Raw genomic sequence first — 17719 nt, forward strand, 5'->3', positions numbered from 1 at the left:
GCTGCATCCTTTCAATTTCTTTGTAGTTTAGTGAATTAGTTACATAAGCTTTGTAATTAGATTTCACATGAAAATTCACTCTTCTCAAAAGTTCCTTTAGTTTGCCTAAAATTAGTTTCTCACTTTCTTACTACAGTCTACAGTCGTGCAGAACTAATAATTTAATTTGTTATCTTCAAATTCAGCTTAATTACTATGCACTGGATATGGGCGTACATTATAATGTGATGAACCATACTAAACACTGGATTTGACGTGTCTTTTGTGAAGGGTTCCTTTGATATCATATTGAAACGAAACCATTTTCATCCTTTTTGATGGGGTCTTTATGATGACGGTAATTAATATTAACATTTTAGATTAGACGGTAATGATCCCTTGAAAATCTCACAAGTTGAAATTAAAATTGAGTATTACTTATGTGTTGGAATTCAAATGAGTGGACAATAACATCAATATAATATAACCAATCATGTTCGAAATTTTAGGTATTAAAAAAGACTTTTTTTTTCGATAATGAGGTTTTAAAAAGATTTTACCCATGCAAAATAAAGATCATGAGACATGCATACTATTACCTTTTAAGTTTCAGTAAATTATATTTGAAGGCCTATATAACTAATTAATGAATCTGCAAAGTGAACCGAATCTTAAATGTACTTTTTCAATGAAAAGAATGAACTTAATTTGGTTTTTTAGTAGAAATAGAATGTATAAGATTTTGCTCGAGGAGAGTGAAAATTAGTAGAGGCAGAACAATTATTGGATGATGAAATAATACTGAAACTAATATTAATTATTTATGAACTATCAATATGCATAAGTTCAATTGAATCCCGACTAATCAAGTTAAGCTGGATCGACCTATTAAGAGATAAAACTCTCCCAATATGAATTTTTAGTATTAATGAAAACTCAAACTCCAAACCTTAATATATAGTGTGGTTTTACCGTATTGAAGTTTATATAGTATAAAAACAAATTTTCTATTACACTACTATAAATTATAAAATGGTAGCAACTTGCGTTTTTATATTTAAATTCTTATAATAAAATTTCTTTATAAAATCAGTGCAACACACGGGTCCAATGAACTAGTGAAAATATTAATACGGTTCTCATGTTTTATATGCTCCTTAATTATAAGAAAGGTCCATAATTATACGAGAAGGAAAAATGAAGTGATGTTGGCATCGTATTCATGAACCGTTCCACTTGGACTTCAATTGGGCCCATTAGATAACACGCAAGGAATCCCCATTTCAGACCACATAATGTCCTCAAAGCTCCTTAATCCGCAGGAGGAAGAAGGATAATTAAAAAAAAAAAAAAAAAAAAAGCAAGCCAGGGTAGGTAGCATCTCAAGAGTAATACTAGTCCTATCAGGCTTGTTCAAGGAGTTACTGTCGAATTTAATTTTCGACCACCAGCCACCTTCATACTTGATCGGAAGGGCGTCCTACAGAGTGTAAGCCTGTAAGGTCTCCGAAGGATAAAGTCACCAACTCATACGAGCTGTAGAATTTCGGATAAACACTTGAAATATATTAACATAAATGGGTAAAAAAAAAAAAAGCTGTCCACTTTTTGTTCAATTTTTAGTTTAGCACCTTTTTTTTTTTTTTTGGGCCAAAGGCAATTTACAGACTCAATGAATTGTATCACATTTGACACTGCATTGGTTTAATTTCTTCAGCATTTTTAATGGGAAAATGTTGAATTGTCACCTTAACCGAGCCGACGTGGCTAACCTCACCACGTGGCACACAGTAATTGGCCGAATAGGCCCTGCACAAATTTTTTTTTAAATAATCCTAAAAATTAAACAGAAAAATTGAAAAATCCATCACTTGTGCTTTTTTTTTTTAATTCCATATGCTTTCCCAGGTCCTTTTTTTTTTCGCTTGAATATATGCTTCCCCAGCTTGTTTCCTATTCTGTTCTGTGTAATTAAATAATTAGATTGGATTTAACTTTCCATTTCTTCAAATTTTAAAATTGCTAGTTAAAAAATAAGCTTACCCAGAAAAAAAATAAAAATAAAAATCCAAGTTGAAATTGCTAAACTCAAAGAACAAACAAAGAGCATCGGTTGCTCCGGCGGAGCTCTCATTGCAATAGCAGCGAGCAGCCATGGCGACCGTGACGATGACTCCATCATCATCCACCATGAAGCCCCGCATCTCCACTCTCTGTCCAAATTCACTGAACAGCAGCAGTCGCTTCATAAACAACCGGAAGATTCCCTTTACTCCTGGTGGAATCTTTGGCCGCCGCGCCACCTCCAAGGGAGCGGCAGTCTCGACCATAGACGACTTCGACCCAAAGATTCCGATCGAGGAGGCCGCCACGCCGCCGAGCTCGTGGTATACTGAGCAGTCGTTCTTCGACCTCGAGCTGGACCGTGTCTTCTATAGGGGCTGGCAGGCTGTCGGTTGGTTTGCTTGCCTTACCTTATTGTTCTCCACATAACCGTTACTTACATGATGATTAACTGGTGCTCTGTTTTTCAAAATTGTCAGGTTATATTGAGCAGATCAAATTACCTCATGATTTCTTCACTGGCAGGTATAAAAGAAACCTTATCCTCGGTTTCAATAATTTGATGTTCTGGTAGAAATGGTGAAGTGGCTGTTAGCAGCCCTCGACAATATGTGACTTATCAATTTCCTTCTTTGCTTTTAATTTATTTATTTATTTATTTCGAATTCTTGCATGAACTCTAAAAACCAAACGAAGGTTAAATGCTGCAGATTGGGAAATGTAGAATTTGTGGTGTGTCGAGATGATAATGGAAAAGTCCATGCCTTTCACAATGTTTGTCGCCACCATGCTTCACTTCTTGCGTCCGGAACCGGCAACAAGTCTTGCTTTGTTTGCCCGTATCATGTTAGTTCACTCTCGCTATTCACGACATCTTGTCTGGCTTTGTTTGCCTAGTAACAGATATCATTAGCAATATGTTAATGCTCAAAGAGAGCAATTGAGTTGAGTACAATGAACTTGTTCGGTGTCTTATTCTTAAAGTAATGCTCTTTGGTAGATCTCTGAATAAAAGATCTCCACGTCTTCATTCTAAAAGTATTCTCATGACACTGAACTTACTTTTATGCATAGCAAACTGGCTAGCTTGACATCTTATCTGTGATTAATAGATGAGTGAATCATTCCATCTACATTACAAGTAGATAGTCTGGGCACAAAAAGTTATGCGATATGCAGATGATATATGCAGCCCTGTTAATGATCTAATTTGAATTGAGACTTACAATGGCAACTATCACTTCCTCCAGGGGTGGACTTATGGGCTGAATGGAGATCTTCTCAAGGCAACTAGAATCAAGGGAATTAAAAATTTCAATGTAAATGTATGCCTGCAGATCTTCAGGGTTTTCCATTTACTAATTCCCCCCCTTTCTGCAAATGGAGAATAACTGCACTACTCTTGTTCTTGGAAGGTAGGGGTTTGGGCTTATACCCATAAAAGTTGCCACATGGGGACCATTTGTTCTCCTGAATTTGGAGAAAGACGCTTCATCTCAGCTGGAGGTAGATGGAGATGTCGTGTCTCATGAATGGCTTGGTAGTTGTTCAAATATATTGAGCATGAATGGCGTCGCTGATTCTTCACTCACCTATATATGTAGGCGTGAATACACCATCGAGTGTAACTGGAAGGTACGCTGCCTTAGAAGCTGATATGAGTTGGACTTTGAGCCAATTGTTTGCTTGTGATTAGTTCCTGGATGTTTCATGCTGATCTGATCCCAGAAGTCATTGGTGAAGAACTTTAGCATGCATGCTGTGAAGATTCTTGGATAAAGCAAATGTCGTAATCTTTCTCTTAGGGTCTGAGTAACTTTAGGATTTTGACTCACTTGAGTGACATTATTTTTTGTTGCAGGTTTTCTGTGACAACTATTTAGATGGTGGCTATCATGTTCCATATGCACACAAGGGGCTTGCATCTAACCTCAAGCTCGATTCTTACTCAACATGCGTAAGTCCTGCATCACATTTTCACATTTCAAATTGTCCGCTGGCAAAATTACTTGTCTCACTTTCTTGCCATCAGGGCATTATTTATGCTTTAGATCATCAATCCCTCTAATTGAATGAATGGTTACATTCATAAGTTACTGCTTTATATTGTGTAGATCTATGAAAAGGTAAGCATTCAATGGTGTGAAGGTGGCACAGCTGATGCTCAGGATGATTATGATCGCCTTGGTTCCAAAGCTCTCTATGCTTTCATTTATCCAAACTTCATGATCAATAGGTCAGTATTGTTATGTTGCTTAATAGATTTGACGAGCAGTTGATCTTCTCTTCTTTATTGCGAAAATGAAAAAGCAAAAAGCTAATGAATTAAAATTTACGGAGTTTGCAGGTATGGACCCTGGATGGACACCAATCTTGTCCTCCCACTCGGGCCGAGGAAATGCAGAGTGATATTCGATTATTTCCTGGAAGATCATCTGAAGGTGATCCGATGCCTGCTTAGGCTATGTAATATGCCCAAAATCATGCTTATAACACACCTAGAAGAGGCAAGAAGGGAACACTGAATCGTTAGCAAAATACTCATTTCCACTAAGAGCATACAATCTATTCCCAATTTTCAATGCAATGTAGACAAGGCTGGACTCTATAGAAAAATCATTCGTAATAAGCCTCATTTTTTTTTTCTTAAGCTACTAATTTCTTCTCTTGGATTCCAGGATGACCGAGACTTCATTGCGAAAAGTCTCCAAGATAGTGAAAGAGTACAGGTACAAGAACACCACACCAATCTCAGCCATAAGATCTTAAAAAAAAAAAGGTTATCAGGATCAGTAAATCTTATTTCTAAAACTATTGCAGATGGAAGATGTTATGCTTTGTGAAGGGGTTCAGAGGGGCCTGGAATCTCCAGCTTACTGCAGCGGCAGATATGCCCCTACCGTAGAGAATGCAATGCACCATTTCCACTGCCTGCTTCATAGCGAGCTGAAAGAGTGAAGTCACTGAACCGGTCTGTTCTTAACCTTCGTTTGGTTTGGAGAGAAATGGAGGGGAAGAGAACTCGTACGAGAAATTTGAAAAACCCCATACAGGATTCCTCTCCCTCCCTTTTCATTTCCCTCCATCCAAGCTAACCAATTCAAAGGGTTAGTGTCACGTAAAAGCTAGAAGTTCCATTTCTTAAAATGCCATACCGGGACGTCTTGGTTGTGAGAATCATCTGCTCGTGCTTTCTGTCCAGGATGGAACAATAAATACCTTGCTGGTTGTACGTGTTTCATTGGTAGTTTGTGAATCGATGATGGGATAAAGATTGGGCCATAGTTGTAAGCCAGGGTCGATAGCATACGACCAATGCACTGCCATGGCCAACCGTCCAGCAGGCAGAGACATTCATCATCGGTGTGCTCTATGCCTGAGCCTGAAAGATCGAATAATGCTTGGACAGACTACTAACACCTTTATTTCCCTTAATTATACTTTTTCCTTGTAACAGATTTCGCCAGCTCGTTACTTGGGTTCAATTACCGGGTTTCGGATCAGAGAAAGGTGCATGAAATGAATTGGAAGATTAACAAACACCAGAAACCACTCAATAGAAAAGCTTAAGGGGACCAAGGCCCTGATAAGATGCGGGCATGGATGGGGACCCGAATGGTGCTGTCTGTGAAAATTGGTTCAACCCCTCGCATTGGCTTTAGATGTGACTCACTGAAAGTTGACCTGATTGGGGGCACATTATTCGTCGATGATAAAACCAAAGCCGCAGAGCAAAGTCTGACGTACTATCCAGACATTGCGCTGATAGACTAATACCATACACGTATTCTGGTGGATAATTGCACATCCACTTTAAATCCTAATCAATCCAGCACCCCGACATCAGAAACAACTTAAAAAGTATAGAACAAAAGACACCATAGTATCCCAATTTCTGCATTAAACCATGTACAATCGTTTTCACAAAAACTGCATTAAACAATGTACAATCGTTTTCATAAAAAACCATCAAACTTGCAAGTATCAGGTTAGCAGCACAAACGTGATCTTTAGAAACAGTGACCACATTTTCCCTTGTTAGAAACCCTTTAAAGCAGAAAAATATTCACAGTAAAGACGGGAAATAGAGAAATCCAACAAGAATTTCAACCACAAAAGACGATCATTTACTGTAAATCCAATTCCTGCAACGAACGATCCATCTGTCAAGCCCAAAATAGAAGAGCTTGCAGAAGCCTGGGTTGTACATAACGTTGCTTCAGTATCTGTTTTGTCGAGCCCGTGACCTAAATCTAACCTGGAAAAGAAAGATATGTTAGACTGAAGACAACGAAGTAAATGAAATGGCGAAAATGGGAGATTTAGAGAAGGCCCCTACTTTTATGGAGCTCTCTGACGACCCCGTAATATCCTCGTGCAGCGACGATATGGTCCAGAGAAGTACTTGCTAAGCGGAGTCTCTGGGACTGGTATGAGCTTTCCAACGAGGGCAAGGGGCCAACTGGTAGACAGCAAGGACAGAGCAGGAAAAGAGGGAAAATAATAGAACGAACCCGTGTTAGTAAGTACGACGAGGTTTTATAAGAATAGAAGGCTCAGTTATCATGTTGTTAACTAACCTGATGGCAGCAATGACAATTGATATTATCCAATACTTCCAGTTAAGTCTCACAGTCGAAGCGAACTTCCCAAGGAACTCAATGATGAGCACCTATACAGGCACGATGAGAGGTCGATAAGGGCGAAAAAGATAAAATGTATAGAAATCACAAACCAAACCAGGACATGAACTCAGCTCACCTGAAGTACTAGTGTCACAGCAACAATGGCCACAAAGAGGTGATTCTTAGTGATCCCACTGAACACATTGAACTCATCGGGTTTCCTCGCATTGAATTCATTGAAGATCTGCAATAGGAATGGTATGGATCTCATTGTCTTATATAATAAACAATTTATGAAACTGAAAATAACGAAAATCCAACGCATCAACTAAACTATATGCAAACTGTATCCGTAACCAAAGTACACTCCAAAAAAACGCAAGTGGATAACTAGCTCACAATTGTTTTTCTTGTCTCTTCTCTTTCACTTTATGCAACCTAAAATTTGAAGCGGATGTTGATCCATTGAGTAAAAAACAAGCTTTACCTGGCAGAAGACAAATGCATTGAAGATCAAAGTATTCTTGACTTTGTTAGCATGAGCACTATCATCATGTTGCAAGTTCAATATGCTGCGGCCTCGGAAATTTAGGATCAGCAAGACAGTAACTTGATAAGCGGCCTGCCAAAGTCACAACCTAAGTTAGCATTCTATGAATTATGGGCTATCCAATGAGTAGAGAAAGGGAAAGAAGCCGTGCCTGAATGAGCAAGTTTCTCCACATGATATTCGTGATGAGAGGTTCTCTACAATTTAAGAAAATAGGACCATATTAGCACATATAACATCCAAAAAGTAAAGAGTCAAAGAGATGCCTCATTTCCTTTTTCTCTTCCATATAAATTTTAGGTCAATGAGATATGCCTAGTTCAGTTCATTAGAAAGAGAACAGTGGAAAGCACAAGATGTCAATAATGTCCAACCTTAATAACAAAGGGAAGCAAAATTCAGAAGATGAACAAATCCATACCTCCTACCCACTGGAGACCTATGCATCAAATGATCAGTCGGTGGTTCCGTGGCCAATGCCAGTGCTCCGAGTGTGTCCATGATAAGATTGACCCACAGAAGCTGCAGAAGTCAATTGTACATTAGCTCAATCCGGATTACAAAAACAACAGAACACTGATGATCACGTATTTGGCTCAGAGCTGTAGTTTGCTAGGTTGCCTCCACGCCCTTGTGCGTGCACGTGAGAGAGAGAGAGAGAAAGCCGTGGGGTGGGGCGGGGGGGAGGGGAAAGCGAGAGCCAACCTGGACAGCATTCAATGGAACATCACCGGAAGAAACAGCAGCCACAACATTTATAATAAGAGCTGCCACATTAACCGTCAACTGGAATTGGATGAATTTCTGAATATTTGCATAAACAGAACGGCCCCATCTAACAACCTGCAACCAGCAGACAAAGTGAAGATCATTAATGATCCCACTATCAAAACTTAGCAAAAGATTCATCTCTCAAAAAGAGGCAACCAACATCAGCCCTGGTTCTACATTTACAATCACTTTTATAGGACTAACTTATTCTGATATCCACCATCTCTCTTTTATTACCAATAATGAAAGGTACTCTCACCTTCACAACAGAAGCGAAATTATCATCCAAGATGATAATATCAGAGCTCTCCTTGGCAACTTCTGTGCCTTGTATACCCATCGCAAGGCCAATATCTGCCTGAGATCGAACAAAAGCCGAACAGCATCAATGTTAGATCAAATGACATACAGCCCTATTCAGGAATATATAGTGATGATAGAAGAAAGAAAAACCACTAGTGGAGATAGCAATCAGGTCTTTCCATAGTTCCATACCTCATGTAAAGCAGGAGCATCATTAGTTCCATCTCCGGTCACAGCAACCACGTGTCCCTTCTTTCGCAGCGCTTGAACAAGCAAAAGCTTGTCATTTGGGGAAGACCGTCCCATCACCTAGACCAGTATGATAGTAGTTTATCATGTAATGCACATGCCAAACTGCCGTGAATGATGAATATATGCATTAATATAAGGTGCCTATTACAAAAAGACTAGAATGCACAATTCTGTTGGACATACAGATATCTTTTCTGCAATTTGCACCCTTTCTGCATCAGACAATGCGCGGAATGATTTTCCTTCAATAAGATCCGGCTCCGTAGCATCTCCATTTGAACCAAGTATCCCACATTCCAAAGCAATAGCTCTGGCAGTTTGAAGATTGTCACCAGTAACCATTCGCACCTAAACATCAGAAGATAGTGCTTTTGAATATTTAACAGGCTCAAGAATATACTTTATATATCCAAGTGTACCTCTAGAACATCACATGCCCAATAACAGACTTATATACTATTAAACAAAACAAGGAGCAGAAGATAAGAAGCTCAAAAATTCATGTAGTTGCAGCCACGATTGACAATCACCAGCCAAAGGAGCTCCATATCTAATCACTGGACAAACGGTAATTGTTAACAGAAAATAAAGTTTTTTAAGTGATGATTAAATCCACACTGAAAAGTACCTTCACTCCAGCATTTTGGCATAGCTGCACTGCGACTTTTACACCAGGGCGACAAGGATCCTGTGTTTGAAAATAAAATTGTAAGAAATACCAGATTTCACCAATTGCAACATTCTCACAAGGAGCAGTGTCTCAGTAAAATACATAGTTAATAGTAAAATTTACTCGTGTTCAACCATTCTCTTCTCTGCTAGTGAAAGATACCTTTATGCCCACGATAGCCAACAAAATGAGCTCGTCCTCTGGCAATGCCCACTTAGTCAACTGCTCTTCATCACTAGGGATATCTTTCGGATCACATGTTCGGTATGCAATTGCAACACATCTTAAACTACCAGAAGCCATATCTTCAATTGCTTTCCTGTAAAACGCCATCTGCATATCAAGGAAGAGCTCAGTTAAAAAGTATCCGATGATATGATCCATAAATTGTTTACACGGAGACAAAACTATCAAGATAAAACATATGGTTCACATATGGCCTACCACTACCATCAGTATAGTCTATCTTAAGTTCAAATATCTGCGAAATTTTGAAGAATTTGTACAATTTAACTAAAAAGACTGAAATGCTCTATGCATGCAAAAAGAAAAAATGTTAAATGTTTCTCTCAACATAACAGAGAAAAGGCTGATACCGTATATGGCAAACACTCGAGTACTTGTGACTAAAAAGACAACTCTATTCTAACCTTTTCCTCATCCATCGCTAACAGTTGATCATTGGAGTCCATGTACTGGGTACATGAGGCTAAAACTATTTCAGCAGCTCCTTTCCAGTGAATATGAACTTGTGAATCAGGCTGCACGCATCAAGATAAGAAAATAGCACATCTTAAATCTTCCATACAGGGAAAGTGCATGACATTATGAAGTCTGACAATATACAAGAGAAGCTGCAGTTGACATGACAGAGCTGATATAAGAGAGGGACAATCTCGCTGTCAAACATTTAATTCAAGATAACGAATATGCAACTTGAAGTCGTACACCCAAATGCAAGGTTAGGTGCTTATTTTATGCCAGTTTTAAACAATGGAAAAGATACTGCAGTCGTAAGACCCAAAACATTCAGAAGCAAAAACCTTCTTAAACTTCCTAGAGGATTATTCGTACACTTTTAGATCTAGAATTAAAAAGAATAAGCCGAGTAACTTCCACAATCCAATGCTCTAGACAAATCAATAACGATCATCACAAAATCAAGAGCTAAAACCATTGGATCTAAAAGAAATGGACTATGAACAAAACATATCTTCCTGAATAAATTTAACTGGTCCAGCTACCTCATTCTGGGGCTTATCAAAACATGTTTCTAACTCTATATGAGCTACATCTTTGAAACAGAAACGAATTAGTTAATTAGTTAAAACCACAAATGTTTCTATTACATTTGAGAACTCTTTCAGCATACAGGATAATTTAGAAGGGAACTTACCAGCCTTATAGCAACTCCACCACGTTTTTTCTCTGAGTTGAATGGAAAAACATGAATAATCGAAGACTCAGACCGAACAGCGTCAAAGTTCATTCCTAACTGCAAGTGAAGTTTGAACAGACATTTTAATTGATGATATCATTAAACCAAAGAAGAAATGACGTAGGCAGATCTCATCAGTTAGAGCTTGCAAAAATGAAAAGCAATCACCTTGCAGGCCCACTGAAGTATGGCTTTTTCAGTCGGTGAACCGGAGACCTCAACCTCATCCCCACCCTGATTAAGTCGGTAAAGAAAATTCTTTCAGAACAGGGCCTGTTTAACAAAACAAATCTTCTGCTATGAATCCTACACTTACTTCAGGTGTATATACACTGCCATTTGTATTTTGAGCAATGCCTTGAATAAGCAGAGAAACCAGAGTAGAAGGTAGATGAGAAGCACTATCTAGAGGGTGAATTTTCTTTCCTCCAGCATAAGCCTCAACCACTGTCATCTGCATCAGAAAAGGCAATTAAAGTTACAAGAGGAATACAGACTTTGGCTAGAAACCTCGCATATTGATAGATTAATTGAAGTTAGAAACAAACCAAGTTGGTAAGTCAGACAACTGAGTTTTACATTTTCAAATAAAACGAGCTAAATAAATGTCCAGGTACTTGATCAAAACACACATGCATTCAAATTACGATGAACAACTTGGAACCAATAATGGATCATCTGCTGACGTAACTTTTGTTGTGGCTGGCAAACCAACATTCAAAACTAAAACAATAGTTAAATTGTCGGAAACTAACCTGATTCAGAGTCAGGGTTCCAGTCTTGTCACTGCATATGGTAGTGGCTGATCCCATAGTCTCACAGGCAGAGAGTCTTCTCACCTGCAACGTCACTCATACATTAAATGCTCGTGCACCTAAGCCTCATCCCAAGGTCATATCAGTACATATTGAACCTTCATCACCATACCAAGGCTTTGTCGGCCATCATTTTTCTCATTGAGTACGCAAGTCTGTTTAATCACAGGAAAGGTCATGAAGATTTAATTAGATTGGCGAGTTATATCAATCCGGAAAATTACAGGTGAGCATGAGTTTCAAGTAAAAAGTAAATAATAAAAAAGGGGCAGAAACTTTACGTTAATGTAACAGCCAAAGGCAGCCCTTCAGGCACTGCAACAACTACGATTGTGACCTGAAATTTCACATATTAAGAAATGAACAACAAAGTAACAGTGTGACCTTAAATTCGTGTAACATGCAAAACCGGTAAAAATAGCACATACCGCAACAGTGACAATTTTGATAGCTCCGTCTACTGCATCACTAACGCTAGTCTTCCCCGCTCGAAACTGAACAATACCATTTGGATCTTTAGTATGTCCAGTGAAATATCTGCAAAATATTTTAAATCCAGCAATTACCATTATGGAAAGGTGCTAGAAACAAGAATAAAAAACAGCAGATTGCTGAAAAGCTTTTTACTTTATCCAATTTACCTGATCAAAAGAACAGCCAAAACAAAGACAGCCACTGTCAGCCCAACAATACCGACGAAAGTAGCAACACCATTCAAGCGAACCTATTACATGTGCAAGGCAAATTGTAAAAGGTCGAAATTTTCATTTCCACCACATAAATTTTAATCTCTTCATACTGGCTTACAAATATAATTTATCAGAAGAAGAGAGTTTACCTGCAACGGCGTCTCTTCTCCAGTATCTTCTGAAATACTGGCCATAAGCATCCCCCATTCAGTATTAATCCCAACACTTGTGACCTGGAAGTAACAAAGATCAGACAAATAAGAGCACGGATTGACATTTGGCACCAATAAAGCAACTCAACTTGATGGGGAAGATTAACAATATATAAGTTTATACATTCAATTCCTAATGGTTATGTAGAGAATATATCTCAACATTCTCGAGAGATTTCATAGCAATTCTGATATTCCATCTACATTTAACATAAGCATTCCATATCCAAGAATTAAAAGAGATGGTTTGGTTATAGAAAAAGCTGGCAGTTTTATCAAAGCATTGTTTAGGGTGTATAAAGCTACTGTAATTAAATTAGCTTTTGAGGCTGACAATAAATAAACATATATTAAAGAAACAACAATCGCCTCGAACTAAAAAACTGCCCCGAGGTAAAAATTAAACAGGTATACGAGCCATTATTACCAGCATAGTGCCACTACCATCAGCAACTTTACAGCCAGACATCAGAAAAGGATCCCTGGAGCCCTTGTGGACCTACAATATAGAAGTAAAAATTAAAAATAATAACCAAAGAAAGGAGTCATGAAATCATCATAGCATGAATGCAGCAGATGATTACAATGTTGCTCTCTCCTGTCATGCTAGATTCATCTACTGCAAGAGAATGGCCAGATATCAAGACCCCATCAGCAGGAACCTACCAAAAGTTAATAAACATCGAATCATATCAAAATGCAAATAAATGTGAGCATAATGAGAAGGCTGGATATAGTTTGCCTTTCCAAAGCAAAGCAAAAGTAGCTTAATTCACGTGCCTGATCACCAATATTAAGAGGCACAACATCACCGACAACAAGATCATATATTGAGACTTCAACTCGTCTACCGCCTCGAACGACCTATCAATACAAACTTGAAAGTATGTCATGGAGACAGGACGACAGTTTCACATGGAGCAATTAAAGGCCAGATATATATACCTCAAGATGGATATTTCTCTTCTCTTCATTCAAGTTTTGAAACTGAAGAGACTGTCTGTAATCACTTATAGCTGCAAAATATTGAATTAATGATTTTTTGCCACCAAAACAAAAAGTCATGCATTTATCAACATATAAATATAACCTTCTAAAACATGGCTCAACAACTTATCAATATTGAGATAAGATAATCAAATTTGACTGCACAACATGAAAACTTTCGTGCCATTGAGACAGCCAGTTGCAGATTCTACTGGTTTTAATTCTAAGAGGAAATTAATACCTGTAACGACAATGACGAGAATAACAGCAAAAGCAATGCTCCCACCATCATACCACCCTTCTTCAATACCCTGAAAAAAGGAAAAAGGATGGGAAGTATAGCAAATGCATCCTCAACCACATGATAGCATGTTCATAAGCATACTACAATTGAAGGAATACTTCATCCGCATGCTTAATAGAGCTATCAAAGACATAGGCTAGTCGCTATATCAGGATTTGATGAACTTCTGATAGTTGACATGGTTTAGTTCATGAAATCCTACTCTACATCCTTGCATACATCCTTGCACCAAAAACAGACATTTTTCCTCAAGATAGGTCTCACAAATTTCAGGTTACAACTACATTTCTATTTAATCAATCTCTTTCCACTGTGTACAAGTTAAATCACAGATAAACTATTTAATGAGCAAAAAACTGAAAGACCCAAAGGAGAACAAGACCAAACTCCAAAGCACTACTATCAGGTAACAGAGCTCACCTCTGTCTTAATTCCCAGTACCAAAGATGCCACTGCAGCTATGATCAATATGATCAAAGTAAGATCTTGCCAAGCTTCCCAAAGGAACATCTGGGAGATGGACAGATATAATATTGTTAATAAATGTTATCTCCTTTGCAGGCAAAACATCACACCCAGAATGAAAATCTAGGTCCCTAAAGAATTTATCATAAAAGTAAAATTGGAAAGAAAATTTACCCAAAAACTCCTTCCTTTCCTTCGAGGATATGTATTTGAGCCAAAGACATTCCTTCTAGCCAGCAAATCTGCATCATCTCCATGTATACCTTTATCTAAGTTCGTCTTTAACAGCTTTGATAGCCCCTCAACCTAATATCCAAATTATATAATCAATGGCACAAATCATTTTTTTCCCTCTTAAGTATTGGAGTTAGAGTACTGAAGAAATGATTTTCTCAAGGTACGCTTACCCCTCCATATTCTTCCAAAGCATCAGAACTGTGATCTCTTGTCATGACCACAAGTTGATCTTGACTAATGCCAAAATCACCATTTGGAATCGGTGGTATTATAGCTCCTAATAAAACAAAATTAAAAGCCAATGTAAGTAGAAATATCAACAGTAAAAACACCAAAGGGCAAAAGCAGAACTAGCAGTGGAACCAGCTCTAAGAAAAGACACCAACTTCAGAAAGAGAGACAGTGTAGCAATATGGTAAAACATCATCCCACAAGAGACAGCACCTGGGCTTTCAAGGGGACCCAAAAACTATTTATACTAAAACAAACTGATACCACTAAGATTGTAGAAAAAATCACAATAGACATCCTAATAGCAGACACAATATTCTCTCTGTTCGTCTTCGTTCTTTCAACTCCTACAAGGCAAAGAAGGAAATCCAGGAGACTAGAAGAAGAAGGCACTGTGTAGTAAGAATTAGAAAGACATTAAACATACATATTGTTAGTCTATGAAACTCAACAATCTAAACTCGGAAACATTTCATTTCATGCCGAAAGAACAACAACAATTTATGCAACTAATAGAAAGTTACTAGTAACAGCAACCGAACTACCTAACAAGGATAACCAATTTCATCTCATGATTGAGAACAAATGCACAAATGTAGGAGAAGCAGTACCATTAGTTGGTCCTCTGGCATTTTGAAAAAGATGTGCAGCCTAAAATGATGGAGAAATAAAATTAGAAAAACGGAAAACACAGGCGAGCAAAACACTAAATCTCAGGAAAAAAAAAATTACAATGTAAAATAGATTACTTACCCGAATAGCCTGAGCATGAGCCCTAATCTTCCTCAGTGTCTGCTGCTTCTCTTCCTCTTTCTTTAAGTCAAGCGTGTATCTGAATCGACGAGAGGCATTCAAAACCAATACCGCTTGCTACAAGGAATAAATTCAATGCAATGAGCTTACAGTTCTATAAGATTCTTGATAAATTTTATCAACGGAGGAAACGAAAAGGTGAATAATAAAATCAAGTTCAGTTCAGTTCATAATCTAAGCCCGTTGATAATTTGGCAAGAATAGAAGCACATTTAACTGTTGTTACCCAAAATAAATCAATCAGCATACTTCCAGAATGCCACATAGAGTCAACAGACGATGCTAATTCACATCTGTACCCGAATAAATGCTTGGAAATTCAACATGACCAGGCACTACTATAAGAAAAAAATTAAAAGGTAGTTGCGTATCCAGTTCAAGAGATTCATATACCCATTAATTATGTGAACATTATATGTCTCCAGTGCTTTATGCCATTTCTTATTCCGATTATTCAATGCCTCCTTCCATTAACAAACAGTAAAGAGTATGCTGCGGTAGGCCCAGAAAAAGGGGGAAAAGAAAAGGCAACATTACACGGAGAGCAAAGGAGAGAAAGGGAAGGAGAGGAGAGAAGAGAAGAGAAAAAGGAAAGTTACCCTCCATCGCTTGAGCCGCTCTATCGGAGCGTTCTTGCTGGGGATGTAAAAGGTGTCGGAGGAATCATCATATACGTCATCGGAACGGCTCCCGCCGGCTTCCATGTCCCGCCTCTGCCGGTACGGCGACCCTTTGTTATCATCCATATCTTCAACTGTCGCAGGAGGGATGGCACCGTCAGAAACTCAAGTCACTCTCTTCTTCCGCAGAGATTAACACACACACTGTCACCAGAAATCGGTCGGCAATCCCCCATTAATGGCAGTTAGAAAGGACACGTTACAGTCTTACAGCGAGAAACGGCCGAGACCCCGGAACGACAAACGGCCGAGATCAGATCTATATCTTAGCGGCGCCCCACCCACAAAAGGCAGTGAAAAAGAAAACACCGTTCGACTTCGACAGACCCCCACCCCTCGACAGACGCCAGCAACTTTTCCTTTCCACAGTAATTTTTCAGTGGTTTTTATTCTATGGGAAAAAGACAGACACTCTCAGTGGAAAAAAAAAAAAAAAAAAAGGAAGCAGCTCGTTTCACAATGGTCCAGCAGAGAAAATTGTAGAAGCTCAAACGTCAGAACACAGACAGCCAAACCCAGCCCACTGCCGAAAATCATCGCTCTAGGTTTACCGTCATTTCATTCGGATTTTGACCGGGTTTTTACTATACCAGCGAAAGGTGAAGAAGCCCTGCACATGCATCAGCCTTCTCCCCGAATACATGGATATATACTATCCTATATTATATTATAACTAAATTAATTAATAATATGTAAACCTAATGAGCTCGAGCTTGACCCATCGCACGGACCCAAAGTGCAGATGCGAAAGCACCGTCCAAGAGATATTTTTCGCATCGTGCAGTCCACATATTTTTTTTGTCCACTGAGAAATGCTCCCCAAGCACCACATTTTGCATACAACGCGCTATCTAACAAATCAACAATCTCACGAACCAAGTGGCAAATGGAGATTGTTTTCGGAAAGTGGAATTGTTGTGATCATCTGCCCAACTCAACATATACAATGTCAATGAATCATCATCATCATCATCATCAATCAAGTTCAACTATGTCACAAAATATATTAGAGAACAACCACTTGCTAAGTACTGGAATGCAGTTAGAAATCAAAACATCTTTTGACATCTTGAAGAACATCTCGTACAAGTGCCGGAGATTAGAACAATTTTAATGTGATTCTACGTTCATTCGCATAGTTTAATATCTAATCATGTGAAAAACGGATTTGAAATAATCATAGGAACCCCCTCTGGAGCAAACCAAACTCGAGACGGCAGTTGCATGTTCTAATTTTCAACTATATTGATTTCCAGTATTTTGATAAATGATGCAAAAACTTCGTTTGTAAAGGTCTCGGCGGGCTTAAGCTGGCACTACTATAAGATTGCGACCTAATAACCTATTGAGGAACCAAATCACTAAAGATTCGTTTGGCAATAGAGTTAAATTACGAAATTTAACTCTATTCCCATTAAAATAGGTAAAACACAAATAAGTATATTAGTGAAAAATATATATATATATATATATATATTTAAGTAAGGTTGTAATAGTGAGATTGAAAATAAAAATAATAATAATGATTGTGCTGTTGATTTGCGAAAAAAGTAATTAATAATTTAGAGAATTTAGTATTAAAAAATTGAATTAAATAGTAATTAAGATAGAAAATTGAAAAAAAATTAGTGAAA

General features: G+C 38.1%; 2 protein-coding genes across 8 annotated transcripts in view; one reads left to right on the forward strand and one right to left on the reverse strand.

Annotated features, from left to right (window-relative positions):
* The first annotated feature begins 2052 nt into the window (after positions 1–2052).
* Positions 2053–5478, forward strand: LOC116196433 (choline monooxygenase, chloroplastic). Its single transcript, XM_031526150.1, has 10 exons — positions 2053–2434; positions 2523–2568; positions 2754–2889; positions 3294–3368; positions 3463–3678; positions 3905–4000; positions 4158–4279; positions 4391–4484; positions 4722–4772; positions 4864–5478. Exons 1-10 carry the CDS (start codon positions 2134–2136, stop codon positions 4999–5001), a joined length of 1275 nt encoding a protein of 424 aa, XP_031382010.1. The 5' UTR covers positions 2053–2133; the 3' UTR covers positions 5002–5478.
* Positions 5479–5907: 429 nt separating this feature from the next.
* LOC116196432 (calcium-transporting ATPase 10, plasma membrane-type) overlaps positions 5908–17719 on the reverse strand; it is a 29751-nt gene continuing 17939 nt past the window's right edge. For 3 of the 7 annotated variants that reach the window (XM_031526148.1, XM_031526146.1, XM_031526147.1), the window contains 34 exons: positions 16005–16159; positions 15346–15462; positions 15204–15243; positions 14532–14638; positions 14299–14430; positions 14080–14169; positions 13597–13666; positions 13314–13384; positions 13149–13232; positions 12953–13030; positions 12796–12867; positions 12306–12389; positions 12109–12191; positions 11896–12004; positions 11749–11804; positions 11580–11622; positions 11408–11491; positions 10969–11106; positions 10821–10886; positions 10611–10709; positions 9865–9975; positions 9377–9547; positions 9173–9232; positions 8728–8892; positions 8485–8601; positions 8249–8347; positions 7924–8061; positions 7640–7740; positions 7370–7415; positions 7156–7290; positions 6805–6912; positions 6624–6715; positions 6383–6505; positions 5908–6301 (listed from right to left, as the gene is read on the reverse strand). In XM_031526148.1, coding sequence (XP_031382008.1) covers positions 6385–6505; positions 6624–6715; positions 6805–6912; positions 7156–7290; positions 7370–7415; positions 7640–7740; positions 7924–8061; positions 8249–8347; positions 8485–8601; positions 8728–8892; positions 9173–9232; positions 9377–9547; positions 9865–9975; positions 10611–10709; positions 10821–10886; positions 10969–11106; positions 11408–11491; positions 11580–11622; positions 11749–11804; positions 11896–12004; positions 12109–12191; positions 12306–12389; positions 12796–12867; positions 12953–13030; positions 13149–13232; positions 13314–13384; positions 13597–13666; positions 14080–14169; positions 14299–14430; positions 14532–14638; positions 15204–15243; positions 15346–15462; positions 16005–16151 — 3234 coding nt within the window. In that variant the 5' untranslated portion in view covers positions 16152–16159 and the 3' untranslated portion in view covers positions 5908–6301; positions 6383–6384. Of the gene's footprint in view, positions 6302–6382; positions 6506–6623; positions 6716–6804; positions 6913–7155; positions 7291–7369; positions 7416–7639; positions 7741–7923; positions 8062–8248; positions 8348–8484; positions 8602–8727; positions 8893–9172; positions 9233–9376; positions 9548–9864; positions 9976–10610; positions 10710–10820; positions 10887–10968; positions 11107–11407; positions 11492–11579; positions 11623–11748; positions 11805–11895; positions 12005–12108; positions 12192–12305; positions 12390–12795; positions 12868–12952; positions 13031–13148; positions 13233–13313; positions 13385–13596; positions 13667–14079; positions 14170–14298; positions 14431–14531; positions 14639–15203; positions 15244–15345; positions 15463–16004; positions 16230–16296; positions 16450–17719 lie in introns of those variants that run through there. The other 4 variants (XM_031526145.1, XM_031526142.1, XM_031526144.1 and 1 more) reach the window with 2 other exon arrangements.

Source organism: Punica granatum, chromosome 2 (assembly GCF_007655135.1).
Source record: "Punica granatum isolate Tunisia-2019 chromosome 2, ASM765513v2, whole genome shotgun sequence".
NCBI classification, from domain to species: Eukaryota; Viridiplantae; Streptophyta; class Magnoliopsida; order Myrtales; family Lythraceae; genus Punica; species Punica granatum.